General features: G+C 46.9%; 1 protein-coding gene across 2 annotated transcripts; it reads right to left on the bottom strand.

Moving 5' to 3' along the window:
- Positions 1-1,982: 1,982 nt before the first annotated feature.
- On the bottom strand, positions 1,983-16,003 carry IRF4 (interferon regulatory factor 4). Of its 2 annotated transcripts, XM_010573288.1 has the most exons (8): positions 15,711-16,003; positions 15,027-15,213; positions 14,126-14,214; positions 13,416-13,557; positions 11,509-11,616; positions 9,863-10,216; positions 5,917-6,029; positions 1,983-3,834 (listed from the first exon to the last, which is right to left on the bottom strand). In XM_010573288.1, the coding sequence occupies exons 1-8, from the start codon at positions 15,912-15,914 to the stop codon at positions 3,691-3,693; spliced, it is 1,341 nt and encodes a 446-aa protein (XP_010571590.1). In that variant the 5' UTR covers positions 15,915-16,003; the 3' UTR covers positions 1,983-3,690. The 2 variants fall into 2 exon arrangements, with proteins under 2 accessions (XP_010571590.1, XP_010571591.1); XM_010573289.1 differs by lacking the exon at positions 11,509-11,616.
- Between the last annotated feature and the right edge of the window lie 398 nt (positions 16,004-16,401).

The following is a 16,401-nucleotide window of genomic DNA, read 5'->3' as shown; positions in this document are numbered from 1 at the left end:
GCTGCTCTGAGTCACAGGGACCTGTCTACTTCTCTTTGGAGACGACCAAACTCACGAGCACTTGATCACAAATAAATAACTCTTGGCCTCCTACTAGCCAGATCAGAGTTCAGATAAAAAACACCCTGGCAATCTTTAAAATCTTGCTGTCCGAGTTCAACTAAACTTGACATATAGTTCTGCCTGGGAAAGGAGATACTATGATTGTTTCAAACTACTTGGCTTGGGTTTTTTTTGTAAGTAAGTACTCTTTCTCTCTCTCCCCCCCCTCTGCCTTTCTACAAGTATACACAGACAATGATCTGAGAACATGCAAGAGAAAATGCTTTACTTTTTCCTGAAAGCTCTCTGCCGAAGGTGGTGTTTCCCCACCTCCACGCTGCTGACAAATGCTGATGTAAACAGCATGTATATGCCTGTCTAAAAGGCCACAGGGGTTTTCACGTGAATCCTGTGTTTTTTCCACAAACCCTATTACACTGTATTTTAGCTTAAAATATATCTCCTCACTTCTGGTTAACCTACAATCTCTTTAAGACTAATACAGTTTACAGCAATAGGCAAAACCACTTAGCAGAGCCAAATTTTGAATATAGGTACTTCAGCTGCAGAGCTCTGGCACAAAACCCTTTCAAGAAACAATTGTAAGTGCGGCTGTATTAAAATCAGAGAAACCAATACTGACACAAATTGGACGCTGAAATTGTTTGAAAACACACCAGCTATGCCTTGGGTGTTGATGGAAGTAAAACATGTCATTTATAACGCCACCGAAATCATAACAGGAAGGAAGTAGACCTCAGAAACTATAAACAGACGTTAACAGAAGTAGGAAGTACTTCAAATGCTTTCACGTAGTGACTGTAAAAAAGATACTAAAAGGAGAAAATGTTTTCAGGGTTTTTTCTTGTTTGCTTTTTTTTTTCCACTTTACGTATCCATTAGTCTTTTGAACAGTAAGAGATGGTCACAGAAGTCAAACATAGCTTTAAAGTCATCATATGCAAAATAATTTATGGTTCAAATCAACAGCTTGATTTTTCCTTCCACTCTTCCCCCTGCCCCATCCCTCCAAGAAAAATATCTCAACATCTTTGCTTGGTTAAAATAGGTCTTTCACCTGCATCTCTCTGCATTCAAACTAAGCAAGTTGTGTTTGGCCAGAATGTAGATTGTGCACTTCTCCCTCCCTCTTCACAGCCGCCGGCTTTAAATCATGCTCCATCAAGGAAAATAATTAAAAGCTTATTCCAAAGCTAAAAATAATGCACCTCGACAGTCAACAGGAGCCTCCACATAAAGAGAGAATTCCCACCCCCATCTTCAGACTCTTCACAAATCTCCTACCTACTTTTCAGGCCTTGCTCTGTCTGCAAGCTACGCACCCAAGGACCCTCCTCAGGACCCCAGTTTCCAGTAAATAGGGTCTGCCCGGTGAAATTCACTCCTAGTCTTCACTTCACTATTTTAGTTCCCTTGTCATCCTCCTTTTCACCCTTTCCCAGCTTTTCCCACTTGAAAGCACTCTGGAAACAAGTAGTAACCACCAGCCACCAGTAACCACCAGCTCCAGCTCCAGCCGCCAGCCCGACCAGCAGCGGTTCAGAGTCCCCAAGTGCTGTGCTGGGCGGGGGGGGGCACCAGCCCGGCCCCCAGCCCCGGAGGGCACGGAGGGCAGGGGCAGAGCTCTCAGGTGCGTGGCAGCACCAGATCCCCAGCTCAGGGCTCTGCAGCATTGTCCGTGGTCCGGGAAACCAACAGCCAAAGGGCAACCTCCTTTTTCTCCCTTTTTCTACTAACTGTAGCTAATAGTGCAGACATTTTCGTAAGAATAAATCCTTACCTTTTGACCTTTCCCTGCACTTTTGGCTTAGAACACAGTTCCCCATAGACTTAGCCAGCAGTGCTGCCCAGGTTCACAGCGCAGAACCGCGCATGTTAGATTCGCCCCGCTACTGAAAACAACACATACGAATCGAGTTGGTAGGGAATAAGGACTTTATTCTAAGATGTGAGCTGAAGCAATGCGCATAAGAAGCAACGACCACTAGGAAAAAGTGAAAAACACATCAAATATTTGTCTTGTACCAGTTCAGTTTGAACACAAAAGTCCCTTTCAGTAAAATGTATGCACAGGCCAAAAGCATATGCAGAAGCTCTGAAGGTCACCTAGAGAAGTGCTTTTAATGTCCAAGAAAGAGGTCTCCCCTATGAAAATATTTGTCAGGAAAAACACTTAAAGTAACAAAGAACACAAAAGTAAAAATGATCTCTTAATTCCGCGTGGCACTGTGGAGGAGGGGGATAATATATCCCAAAAGAGTATGCATCTTTAAGATGTATAAATTCAAAGTCCCTAGAACACAAGTCTGCTGCCAGACCAAGTACCAGTTTTTCTTTCTCATTTAGAAAGTCAAGTGAAGTATGTCTGCTAAGCATAGGGTGATCATGTTTTGGAGTTAAAGCTAGGCAGATCACACAGTCTGCTTGCCAGCAAGGAAATTTCACTGACATGCATACCCAACAGACCTCTTCTCTTCCTCTTTATAATGGCACCCTATCATTAAAAGCTGCAAATTGCATCAAATTGTACTCCTGCAAAATTTTTGAAAACAAACATTAAAACGAGTATTTCCTTGACTGTCTTAATATGGGAGGCCAAACGCTGCTCTCCTTGAGCTCTCCCTTCACATTCATTTCAGTACCATTGGAAGGAAGCTGCGAGTGCTCACAAAGAGCAGAGCTGGCTCTCTTTAAGTCAGAGGTGGTGGTTATTTTAACCTGGCTCATGCATACGACATCAAAAAAGGGCTACCAGGACCATTTCTGTGCTATTTTCAAGGTCTGACAACTTAACTCTAATGCATACATATATATATATATATAATGCATAGTAGCTTTCAATTATAAGGAAAATGTAATTTATTTTTAAACCTGCTCTTCGGGACTCTAGAATTCTAGTGGTTAATCCACTAAATCCACAGGTAACATGAGCTGAACGGTCACTTTTCTTAACACAGTACCATAAATGCATCACCTTAGAAACTGCTATTATGGGGGCTAATCCAGTAACAACAGTGGCAGCAACAAAATTCATTGTCAGGACAAATGTCAGTCAGGCATTAAAAAAATATGGCTCTGAAGAATTGCATTGTTTTTAAAAAATACACTGAAATATTCTATAGAAGAATATAGGCATCACACTTATGAATCTAAATTTATAACCACTTACATGTATTAGCTATTCTCAACAAACCACCTACGTTTGCTACCCACCTATAGTAGCTACAGTTTCAAATTGGGAACACCGCAAATTTATGTACTTTCCCTGAGATCAGTAATCCAAAATAAATAGCCCTGCAAATGTAACAGTGTAAACTCTGGATTTAAGTCTTCGGTAAGAATCAGTCCTCAAAACCCAAGGAGAACATTAAGCAAACGTAAACATAGCAATATTTTCGTCAGTTTTGAGTTATTCCCAGCAACAGTGGAACCTATGTGAGATGTAGCATCCAAATATTGAAGACCCGTCATTTGTATCATACAATATGGTTGTCCTAGTTCACTTTCCTATCATTGAACCCTTGAACACATCCAGCTGTGATGTGGATCTCCAAATTGCGACCCAGATCTGCTCCTCCACTCTGCATAATCTTTACAGTGCCTTTAAAAACACTCTTTCTGAGGATCTTATTCTTGAATAGAGGAATGGCGAATAGATCTGTGATAATCCTCTGGACTAGTCATAAGTTCTGGTAAATCATAGCCTCTCAGCAGATGTCCACTGTTTTGTTGAGCAAAGTAATACAGCTGCCTGGCAAACATTGGTTCAACCTTAAGAACAGACAAAATGTTAATCAGACATGTGACAAAATTTCATGCTCCTCTTCTTAGTTATTTATGCTGGTTTTAAGTTAAAAACGAGGCAGGACAAAACAGTTCTGCTTACCAGAATGGGAAAACGATTTCAGTGGTCTCACTAATCTCTGTTTTAAGCCAGGCTTTGCCTGTTCTGCTGCCAAGTGCCTTGCTAACTGCGCACACTTCTTACCTCCACGGCCTTCGTTTAGATGGCACGTACCAGTGACACAAATGATGTATTAGCAATTGCAGCCCCTTAGCCAGCCCCTGGGCATGAGCAGTGCCTACAGGCCAGACATGTCCGTGGCCACTTGACATGTTCGAATGCACACGCAGAGCGCTGAAAGTCTCGTCTGCATTGTACAGTACTTTGAGGACTTGACTTGAAATGCTGGAGCGCTCAGATAGACTGAGATACGTTGCCAAACAACTGTGTTTGTTTGAAATCAGACTTCAGTCTAACACCAAGGTTACTCTTATTTCTGTTCATTCAAGCTCTGATGAAGAATCTGTTCAACCACCACGAGGGATTTATATGATTTAATGCTGCCTTCACTTCTGTCTCTTCAGAAACCACCGTTCCCCCTCAGGGCTTTGGGCTCTGACTGCAAACATTTAAGTTGCACACTGAGAACAAACACCTGAAGCTCTCCTAACTCTCAGGGGACGGACAGGTTGGACAACTCTTCTCTACAACCCTCTCCTGCTGGTCAGCCAGCCCCTCCACATTAAGACACGGGCACCATTTTGCAGGAAAAAACACGCTGTATGTGGGTCCTACCTCTGGGAAGGGAGACAGCCAGAAGGGACCGCTGCCTTGGAGCAGCCCCACCGTTCCCCCTTCCCTTCCACCCATCGGCGTTCAGAGGCAGCTGAGCCCCTCCGATCCCACCAGGGGGAGACGGGAAGGCAGCAGGGCAGGTGAGCCAGACAGCTCCCAGGGCATAGCTGTTTGGTGGGATGGTAGAGCCCCACCAGCCCATGAGCTGGGACAGCCCGAGAGGTTGAGCAGGTTGAGGAGCAACTGGTAAGGGGGAAGCAAAGCTCTGGAAAGAGCAGGAGGTACAGGCTCACAGGAAAGCTGCCAGGGCAGGAGATGGAGAAGGGGGCTGGAGAGGGGATGCTACGAAGGAGGGATGGAAAGCTGGAAAGCCAAAATGGGGATGGAAAAGAGTTTAACAAGAGATGGGGATGGAGAGCTACCTCTAACCATCCCACAGCTTGGGATGGATTTATGAGCTTCCCACCTTCCACCCCAGAGATTCGCTAAGCAGCAGCGTACCAGTTCGAAAGCTACGCAGCTAAGGGGAGGCCAAGGCTCATGACAGAAGTCTGACCTGTGACCCATGCTGCTACCAAAGGGGCTTTCGAAAAATTAAAAGAGACACCAGTTTTCTTCCCAAGTATGCGATAAGCTAAACCCTACCGCTAACGTGTGCATTATCACCTCTCTTGTGGTTTTATGGGCCAATACAGCCAATTTAGAAAGTAGCTGGTCTCAGTCTCCGTCATCACCCTCTCTCAGATAGCATCCCGAAACACTAGCTTTGAGTGTGTGCGAACTGTGGTCAGTCAGCTCAAAAGCTTGCCAGCTACCTTAACCCCAAAGCTGCACGGGCAGCCCCTGCATCCCGTTAAGAGCTGAGGTCCCTGAGATGCAGGCTGGGATTCTGGAGCATCTTCAGGTGCAACGGTTGGGAAAGCACCGCATCCTGCACCAGCCTCATAGCCCAAGGAGCTGTGCAACTGGGCTGGCGATAACAACACAGCCCAGCTCTTCCAGGGTACCTTCCAGCTTTAGGTTTTGAAGGGATTTGCAAGTGATCACGGACAATGCTTACACTCTACAGAGAGGGAAATCAGGTGCTCTGCCCTACTGAGGGCTACCAGTCAGTCCTTGGCAGATCTGGGGATTCATCCCTGGTCTGGATGGTGGTGCTTTTTCAAGAATTTGTTATCTCCCTCGCAACCTACACAAGGCAGAAAAGCCTGACTGGCAGCTTCGTATCCTCCAAGGAATATGTTTCTTTTAGGTAAGGCAGAAGTCCTACTTACATGGGCTGTAATTAGCTTCCTCTGCCTCTGCGGATCTGGAAATTCCTCCCCAAAGCACAGAGCAACCTGGTATCTTGGCAGTGGACGTCCATGGTGAGCAAAGGCTTGCAGCTCTGGGAAGAGAGAAAGGGCTGTGTTGTAGGTTAACCCTGGCAGGCAGGTAAGCACCACACAGCTGCTTGCTCACTCCTGCTACTGGGATGGGGGAGAAAATTGGAAGGGCAAAAGGGAGAAAATTTGTGGGTTGAGATAAAGACAGTTTAATGGGTAAAAGAAAAAACAAAGACAAAACAAAACAAAGAAAAAAGAAGTGATGCAAAAAGCAATCGCTCACCACCAACCGACTGATGCAACAGCAACCTCTGGCAAACTCCCACCCCAGTTTTACTGCTGACCATGAGGTCATATGGTAGCGAATATCCCTTTGGTCAACTTGGGTCAGCTGTCCCGGCTCTGTCCCCTCCCAACCTCTTGTCCACCCCAGCCTACTTGCTATGGGGGCAGAGTGAGAAACGGAGAAAGCCTTGATGCTGTGCAAGCATTGTTCAGCATTAGCTAAAACATCCCTATGTTATCAGTGCTATTTTGATCACAAATCCAAACCATAGCACCACATGGGCTGCTATGAAGCAAATTACCTCTATCCCAGCCAAAACCAGTACAGGCCAGTAAGAAAGACTTTGTGGATGGCTGAGCTCCAAATGAAGGACCCTGGAGCACAGTGGGAGAAGATGAAGTAACTCCAGGGGAGGATGAGAGAGGTCAGGGGAAAAAAAAAAGAGGTAAGGAGAAGACACTGATTTTGGAGACTTTCCCACAGATCAGGGGGAGCTAGTTTTAACACTGCAATTCTTCTATTTGCCTTGCCTCACAAGTCATTTCTTATGCACAAATGGGATGTCTTCCAATTAGTATTTCTACTGGGCCTTGACAGCAGAACCTCCTGGAGCAGACACCGGTGGTAGCTGGGACACACTCAAGTGGATGCCCAACAACAGCACTGAAAGTAAGGGCTTAGTAGAGCCCGAGACTCAAAGTACTGCCAGGAATGAAATTCAGCCTCAGCTAGACACAGTCACGGAGCCACTGTCACCACTGTGCCAAGTGGGGGACAGGGAGGCATGGAAAGGTGAAGTACTTAAGCCATGCATCGAACCCGCAAAAGAGCCTGTGTCTTCTGTGCTCCTTTACTCCCTTCACTAACCCACACCCTTGCACAAAGGGAAAAGGTCAAATGATGTTATTACTCCAATAGTCAAAGTGGCCCCTAAGAAAGATAGCTGGGGAGGCCTTCATAAGAGACTTCCACTTGAACCAAAATCATTATGTTGTGTTTTAGGCACTGTATTTCCTTCCAGAAAAAAAAAAAAAAAAAAAAAAATTGCTTCTAATATCCTCATTAATGTCTGCATTATGTGAAGTATTTCTACATAGTTGATTGGTAAAGATTTCGCTTTAATTTATAACCTTGTTCATGCTTTCTGGAAAAGTTGAAATTAATATTAAAACAAATGTCTTATACTGAAGCACCCCATGCTATACAGGGAAAGGAGAGTCTTCAAATGTGGCATGACAAACGCACCTTTTCCCAAAATACACCCCTGCCATTTCTACTCTAACTGCAAGCTTTTCAGACCAAGGTGTGAATGCAGTGGCTACCACAACAGTGTCCCAACCCTGGCTTGGGACTACTGGTCTTACTGGGAGGGTCAGTTATAAGAGTAAAACTATAGGCAGCTCACTTAAAACACAGAGTAAATCATAGTTCTCCCCAGGGTCTCCCTCAAAACCCTGTTTTCTTTTTTTTTTTTCTCCTTTCCCCCATTTTATTTGGCCTCAGCAATTCTCCAAATCCTGAAAACCTGTGGGAGTGCTACACAGCAGCCCGTGGCATGGACCTGGAGAAGAAAGCACTTTCCTTCCCACCAGCAGGATAATCGGGGCTTGAGGTCAGCCTCGTGCTTCTCCAAAACCCTCCACTTGCTCCATCTCCCTCTCCAGGCCCAAGCACCTCCTCCAACACCGCAGGGCTCCCCATGCACTTCCCCAAAATCTTCCCCATCTCCCGCTACTCTGGCTCCAGCCGCCCTTCCGCCAGGCCAACCCTCCTCTGGCTGCCGCCCTCACGCTCCCAAATTCTCTGTCTCTATCCTCCTACACTCCACCCAGCCCAATTTACTGCATTTATTACGCAGTACTCCTGAGTGACCATCCACCTCTTTTCTGATTTATTGCCATTTTGGCCTTCCCAACAGTATAGGCTGCTCAACACGGGCCTCGATGCTCCGGCACAGTTTGCATTGCAGGGTCCAGCTCCTCAACGGGGTCCCAACAGCTGTGGTCCACAGCAGTTCTGCATCTGCCCTTTCCTCTGCTGCTCAAGATTTCCTCTCCTGGTAGAGATCTCCTGTCTCTCTTCCCAAGGAAGGCACAGTTTTCTAAGGGGGGAATCTCCAATCTTGCCCACAGTCTGGGACCTCAGTACATTCAATTAACATGTAGATGTGATACGCCTATGGCAAGCCACTTACAAACCTAGCTGAGCATCAACACATGCAAAAACTCACTCTGCACACACCACAGGCTATGACTTCAACCACATGCTTGGGTTTGCACAGGCACTGGTGCATAAGTAATTTAGGTGGAGGAAAAAATAACTATTGCTTGAGCTTATCTTTGGGGTTAGGTGTCTAAAAAGAGATGTCCTGTCAACCGTTTGGAAGAACCCAGACTACATCTAAAAAAACACCTGAGAAAAGGGAAAGGGATTTCCAAAACCATCATCAGAGGCAGAATTATACATCTTTAAATTAGCATGTGATTGAAGCCCAAGCTAATACCCTGACCTCAAATTCCCCTTTTTAACTGTCAATTCTCATATCCATATGAGATTTCTCTCTTTAAATTCATTTCTTGCTTGACCGTTTTTCTGGGATGGTGCATCAACCCTGGAATATAAAGTATGCTAAAGCTGTTGGTTTGGGTTTGGTGGGGCTTTTTAATTTTGGAAGGCATTATTCTCCTGAGAGAGTCATGCCAGTGCTGATGCCCTGCTCTAATAGGAAAACACACCAAACCACAGGCACTCAGTTCACCTATAGCGACGCCACACATCTCAAAGAAGGGCCAATGTATATTCCTGCTGCTCAGGCTGTCCCCCGGGACAATGACTGGCTCCCACCAGTTTTGTTCCTCTGGGTGGACAGCTTTCCTCCCTCTAACTGCTCAGAAGTGCTGGGAAGCGGGGTTGAGGCTCTGCCCCTGCCCTCCATGGGCTGGAAGGAGAAGGCACCGTCCTGACGCGTGCCCTTGCCCCCTCTGTACTGCCCTGTGCAAACCCAGACCTTTCCACACAGCTCTGGAGAGGCAACGTACCTCCTTGCTTAGAGTATTGGGCAATCCTGAAACTCCAAAACTTGTGAAATCCTTTTCACCCCCAAGATATCTTTTAAACACTGGCACAGACTGGAAAGAAGGCTTTCTGCTGAAATTCATGCTGGTATTTGTATATTCTGAGCAAGATCTCAGGCTCGCTCTGGGTCAAGCTGAGAGCAGTGCCAGTGCAGACCACAGACCTACCCAGGACTCACACTAGCAGATCCCAGATCAGGAATCCACTGTCCTCTGTCACTCAGTTTGTGGAAAGACTATTTTGTTAGGTTCCTTCTTACACTTCTCATAGAGATGTGGGGTTTTGGGTGTCACCAGGTGAGCATCAGTTCCCTCCTCCTGGTTTGTGCAGGGGCATTGAACGTGCACAGAGAGCAGAATTTGACAGGATTATTCAAGAGTCAACTACCCCTTGACTGCACTTGCCTAGAAGAATTGAGGGGTAATTCTTACTGTAATTCATAAGGGAACACGAAGAGAGGACTCCCATAAAGGTGATGTGGAGAGCGACCGGGTGACGTCTCCAGAAACGTATCAAAGCCATAGCGGTAATTACCTGCTAAAAACTGCTGAGTATCAAAGAGCTTGCATGTTTGGTCCCGCTCCAGCTTGTTGGGTCGGTCACTGCAGAGCGCCAGAGGCCCATCCCAGTAGATCCTGCTTTGGCAAAGTCTCTTAGCGTAGAGGCCATCAGGTGCCATCCACAGTATTACTCCTCGTTCCAGGTGGTTCAGTAATTTTTCTATGTTCTTCCTCTGGCCGTTATCCTCTGGATAAGGGAAGATAACTTGCTCCAGGCTGCTGACCTCATAACTTTGGCCATGGGATATCCTACAACCTTCAGGACTAGAAGTTGTCACCTCCTTTACCAGTATTTCACGGTAATATAAGCAGATGTGGAGTCGACAATCTACAAGGACAAAAAAAAAAAAAAAATCATTGTGAATGTACATTAGTGTGAATGTTTTATGTTTCAAAGCTGTACTAAGACCAAGAGACAAGTTTGCATGAGATTTCTGAGTCTGGTGGTCACCAACACCCAGAAGAAAGGCTCACATTAGCAAAAATCACATAAAGGATATAAATACTAAAACTTTTGGGGCACGGTAGCATTAATGATCTCTCAATTTATTATAAGGGCTACTGATGTGGGAATTTGGTGGGAACTAACATCCCGCAAACTTCACGTTTCCGTTTAAAAGGAAAAGTCTGCACACTAAAAGTTCATCACATTTTCCAAGTTCATGTCACAGTTAAACCCACCAACTCAGTACACTTCCTCAGATTTAACCAGGAAGTAGCTGTGTTTCTCCCCAGATTTTGCATAAAAGAGGCTTCTGCACAGGCGACCTGCAAGCTTGCACTCAGCTGCCTGAAGAGAAGTGACTCCTGGCTCCAGCTCCAACAGGGCCGTACCTGAAATCCCCAGCCTTACTTCCAAATGGCCATTCGGTCAACTTGGCTGACCCCTAAGAACTCACACAGCACTGAATATCTATATCTATATAAAAAAAAATATGCGTGTGTGTATAATACGTGTTTATATACACATACACATATATACACACATACAGACCCTGATTCAGGAGAACAGTCCCGCTTGGGAAACCTGCTGAGTGTCATGTTATAGGTTTATCCGTTATTTCTGTGAAAAGCACATTCCCACACCTTCTCCCAGTTACTCAGAAAGTCGCCCAGCATCCGGACGTCTGCAAACCTGGCTGAAATAACTTCCCTTTTCTTTCCCGAATGCCTTTTTTTCACCACGAATAATGAAGCAGAGCAAAGCCAGATGGCACCAGCAGCAGCACAGTGAGGTACCCAGGTAACACCAGTTTTTGGGGGGGCTCCTCCCAAATGAAGAACTGAACTAAAAGCCACTGACTCCCAAAATTTCCAAACTCCCCTGGGAAGGCCTGATTTGGTGGCTCACTGAAGCAACCCAGCACTAACACCGTGAGCCAGCAAAGCACTTCCATTAACTTTAGCCACCTCCATCCCTTGGAGCTGGGGCTGCAAGTGCTCAAGTATCCTGGAAGAGAGAGTCTTACGCCAATACACCGAATTCATTCATTAAAGAGGTTTCTTGGTTTTTTCCCTCTTTCCCCTTTCCATCAGAAAGGAGGGAGAGTGCCAGGGCAAGTCAGAAGCTGGAGTCTCTTGTCAAGCTCCCCAGAGAGGCCGGGGGGTTTCGGACCTTACCTGACAGGGCGAGGGCTTCACCAGACCTTATGCTTGGCTCAATCGGGATGCCAGGAGTCTGGGACTCAGGAGGGGCACAAGCATAAAAGGTTCCTGTCACCTGACAACCTGTTTTCACAAACAAAAGTCAGTGACAGCTGCCTAAATCCTACAATAAAAGCTCGGGCAGAGATCACAGCGATGCAAAAGCGAGTCTTTCTGGGGCCCACTAGGAACTCTCTCTCTTCCCCCCTTCTTCTTAAAAAGGTCCTATTTCCCAATTTTTCCAGGTATGCCAACTCTACCAATCTCTCCAGTTGTTATTTGGACTGTATTGTTATTTGGGACTGTATTTATATTTTAAGGGAGCATTAAATACTCCCTTAGCATTCCAGTATTCCCCCTAGTCCTTTTTCCTTACCTAACATGTTTTTCTATTACAGAAATAATTTACATTTTTAACTAGCCCACAGTGCTCTTGAAAGTTGCCTGCATAAAACAACCCATTTCGTATAAGAAATTTTACTAAAGATGGGTATAACAATACAGCTGGACTTAACACTGTTTAAAAAGTAGGTAAAGAAAACTGTGCAGCAGGAGATTATTAGGGTTTTATTACCAGGACTACTATTAGACTGTTCCAAGAGATGCCTTTTAGTAAGTGGATTATAACACAGGCAATCGATGTTTTCCTCTGTCTCTTAATGTCAGTAAAAGTCTTTGGAGGATTAATGCAAGTGACTTGCAGACAAGTGCGCACTACCGTTCCCAATGGCAGAACCCACCACAATCAGAAGCTGGAGCGATGTGGATAAAAAACACCTACATCTCTTGACGCGTTTTAGAGCCCAATGAGAAAGCCAATACCAGCCACTAACAACTGCCTCCAAATTCAGCAAAGTGTCCAAATGTGTGTTTAACTGCTGCAGGGGATGTACTTCAGGGCAGAGTTCACTCAGCTTGCTACCTCAATTTTTTATTAGCAGATAGCTCAACTAAAAGCAAAGGATTCTGCCTAATAATTCCAATATACTGCCAGCAGAAGTTGCAGTGCACTGAGAATTTACTTCTTAGCAGATTTTAGATTTCTCTGCACCAAAACCTCTAGAGAGCTGTCCTCCGAGAATGTAGTATCTGCTCTAAGAAGTCCTTCCTCACTTCCCATCCTCTCCTGCCCTTCTGAGCCAGCTGCTTCTCCTCACAAAGCAAATGCCTATGTCCTCAGGTGAGTTATCCTGCAAGGGTCTATGGCATACGGTTCCCTTTCTCTTATGTTTTATCCCCTGCAGGCTTCAGCGTTGCCAATTTTCACAACTCAGGCTTTTTCCTAAGGACGCAGAGCTTGGAAAGCCATGATTATGTTAGGCTCTAGTACTGTGAGATCTTCGGGGAAGGGAACATCCTTTTATTCTGTTTCTGCTCTACCAGCCCCAAGAGAGACTCAATCCATGACAAGTTGTCTCATTGCTGCAGCACTAAAATAAAGTAATAATTTCAGCTTTCCTCTTGAGAGAATAATGCCATTCTAACCCACAAGGCTGGAGGGAAAACCTCACTGATGTGTGCCTCAGAAGGTCCAAAATCAGAAAGCGAAGCTAAAGGACACATGTTCCTATTTGGGGTTTTGGGGGGGGGTGGTTGCCTTCTTACTGCTCAGGGCTTTTGAGACACCTGAGGACTTTTGGGGGCTGACTTGTATCAGCTCAGAGGACTGCATAGCCCACACACCACATGTACGGTGGCAGCGAAAGCAAGAGCCAGGACAAAGGCTCTTGCCACGGACCCTGTGACTCTCTTCGAAGGGAGCCCAGCACTCCTCTCCGGCTACTTCTGCTAATTCCAATCAAAGCCACAAATAAGGAACCTGAAATCTGCGGTCCTCCTAGGTGACCAACCTCAGCAAGCAACCCTAAACAGGAGCGTCTTACCATTTTCACAGCCAGGCCCTTGCCAGTGATGACTGCGAGCTGCAAAAGGGACGCTGGCACACTGGTAGGGGATGTCGGGATGCGGCTGCTCCGGGGCAAACTCCCTCCAGTTCCGTTCGTGGGGCACCATGTAGTTCGGTACCTATTCAATTTAACGAGATTTTTTTTTTTTACTCGGCAGCTGTCAAAAACTAATGCTACGCATTGCATCAGCTTTCACATCTCAGCTCCTTGATTTTCTCTGCCAAAGCCCATGGAGGTCTAAGCACTGCCCAGGCTACACGAATGGCACTTCGCCACCACCACCAATGAGGCTTTCAAACGAATTTCTCACCACTGGTGTAAATAATAAGCAGGGTAGAATAACAAAAGGCAGTCAAAGCATTGCTGGTAAATGTTTGCTTGGAAGAACAAGGCTTCATTGGGCGCTTACATTCTGGCATCAACAGAATGGCAGTGCGCTAATATCTACCGTCCAACAGAAAAGAGCTATTGCTCAGGGATAAACAACACCAAGGGAAATCAACTGCCCTGTGGCCTCATATGACATTAGAAAAGTTGCTTCTCGATTTCTTAGTTTTCATAATAAAGTTTCTTCCCAGAGAGAACTAGAGAGCCATGCCAGCAAAGACAAACATAGCACATAGCACAGAAATTATGCTGCTGCTCAATGTACAAGCACCAAGCAAAATGCATAATTAATGTCACACCTGAGATGGTAGTGAAGTGTAAGGAGAAGTTATTGGAAAGGGATGGTTCATCATTAACGGTTGGTCCTCCATGCTGATCTGTTTTGCACCTACGTTCACCAGAGGGATGAAAATAAATTATGTCAACCACTTCTTAAGGAAATCTGAAATTGGCACTTTGAAGACAAATCCATACAACCCGCCTTTGAACAAGCGGAGGACTAAAATGCCCTTTGGCACCCATTTGGGACAGGATTCCCAGCCCTCCTTTGCAGGCAGCTCCACGAAGCAGCCTGTCCCGCCAGGCTCTCCACTGCCCCACAGGAAAGTGCTGCCCAGCCACTCCCAGTGTGCCACGATGCCCCCCCGGGCCGTGCCAAGCCTTTGCCTCCCGCAAGCCCTTCTGGGACCAGGGGCTTCTTGGAGAGCAGGCACTGCCCCCAGCCTCTGCCCAGGAGTCTGCAGGCTGGGCATCCCTCGCTCCCAGCTCTTCCCCCCGCAGCAGTTACCTACTGTCTGGCTCAAAACACTTCTGCTCTTCCCTGTATTCAAAACCTAGATCCAGCAAGCAATTTTTTTTTTTTTTTTGCCTGTCCCTTGAGCTGCTTGCTTGGCTCTCGCTACACAGAACTGGCAGGGAGGCTCCAGCTAAAAGAGCAATTCCTCCAGCGATGTGCAGGGCACCTGTCTGCATCTTCTGCAAGGGCTTCCTTTCAACGCTCCGACTCAAACGCCAGCAGTTCTCCTGCAGACGCAGCCTCTTAAGTCATCAGAACAAGCTGCACTTGAGCCCTGCCATTTTGGCTCCTCAAAACACTTTTAAAAAGTGCAGGGCCATTCCATAAAAGCACGCTTCAGTCCTCATATGCTTACAATGAGACATAATCACACTCAGTTACATTGGGAATTTGAGATGCTTTACCTTTTTTAGCTCCTTCTGGTACTATTCTGTACACTTTATAGGGATCTGAGATGTCCAGCTGGCTTCTCTCCACCAGTTCTTCAAAGTCATTGCTCTTGTTCAAAGCACACCTTAATCTTGTCTTCCAGGTAGGGGGATCTGGTTTATCAATGCCCTCTCTGAACTTTCCTTTAAAAAGAGCCCAGGCCTGGAAACATTTCAGATAATCAAAAGAACAAGAAGAAAAAAAAAAAAGAAAAAGAAAAAGGATCAACTACAAGGTACAAGTCCACAATTCTTGAAACAGCATATACGTGTGTGCTTATATGTGCATGAACTTACTCCCTGCAGACTTAGGCTGAGAAAAAAGCAGCATGGTAAGGTAGGAAAAACAGTTCAGCAGGCACAAGGGAAGGGCGAAAACGATCCAAGACAGCTGTGGAAATAGTCGTGCCACAGTGCCACAAGCATTTAGCTCCACACGGAGAAGTGGGAAAGGGCGGGTGGTCTCATCCCGCAAGCGCAGGGGACACCAGGGCACAGCCAGGGCCACCGGGCAGGCAGCCGGCGGCCGCAGGCACCCAGCAGAGCCAGCCCGCGGAGGTGGGCGGCGAGGACGGGACGGCGAGGGGCCACCGCAGAGCCTCCAGGCATCCCTGCCGCCCCGGCTGTGTCCCACAGCCCCAAGCCCAGGCTGAGCCCTACCTTGAAGAGGGCGGCATCCTCCTCGCGGTTGTAGTCCTGCTTGCCGGCGTGCTTCCAGGGGATGCGGAAGATGCTCTTCTCGTCGTTCTCCCACACCAGCCCTGGGTACTTGCCACTGTCTATCTGGTCGATCAGCCACTGGCGGAGTTTCCCGTTGCCACAGCTCACCGAATTCATCCCGCACTCTCCCGGCTCCAAGTTCATGCCACTCGTGTCAGGGGTCGGGTGTGGGGGGGCGTGGGGTGCCTCACCTCTCCGCACACACCCGAGCACCGGCGCTCTGGGGGGCTGTGGAGGAGGGGGAGAGGGGCGGGATGGGGGGGAGAGGAAAACCCACAGGTCAGGCGCCGGCTGCAGTCCCCGTGTAGAGCCCTGCCAGCGGTCCCCGGTCCCTGGTACCACACGTATCACGCCGAATGGCAGCTACAGTGTGCAGGGGGGCCCTGGGGGGGGCCGGGAAACACGGTACAGAGCCTCAGGAAACCAGGCACAGCCCCCCGCAGCCCTCTCGTGCTGCAGACTTTGACAGACTTCCCCCCTGTCCCGACACTGTTTTGCATGAGCATACACGGGTAGTTGAAATTTTCATTGCAAGGGACTTAAGGCACAAACCCCTTGTCCTGCTCAGAGTTCAACTGGGTTTTTACCTTTTAATCAAAAAAGAAAAAATTGCATAAAAATGTATTTGCAT

This window comes from Haliaeetus leucocephalus, unplaced genomic scaffold (assembly GCF_000737465.1).
Source record: "Haliaeetus leucocephalus isolate CR32 unplaced genomic scaffold, Haliaeetus_leucocephalus-4.0 Scaffold373, whole genome shotgun sequence".
Classification (NCBI taxonomy): domain Eukaryota; kingdom Metazoa; phylum Chordata; class Aves; order Accipitriformes; family Accipitridae; genus Haliaeetus; species Haliaeetus leucocephalus.
Note: the sequence above shows the minus strand (reverse complement) of the source record. Positions and strands in the feature narration are given on the sequence as shown.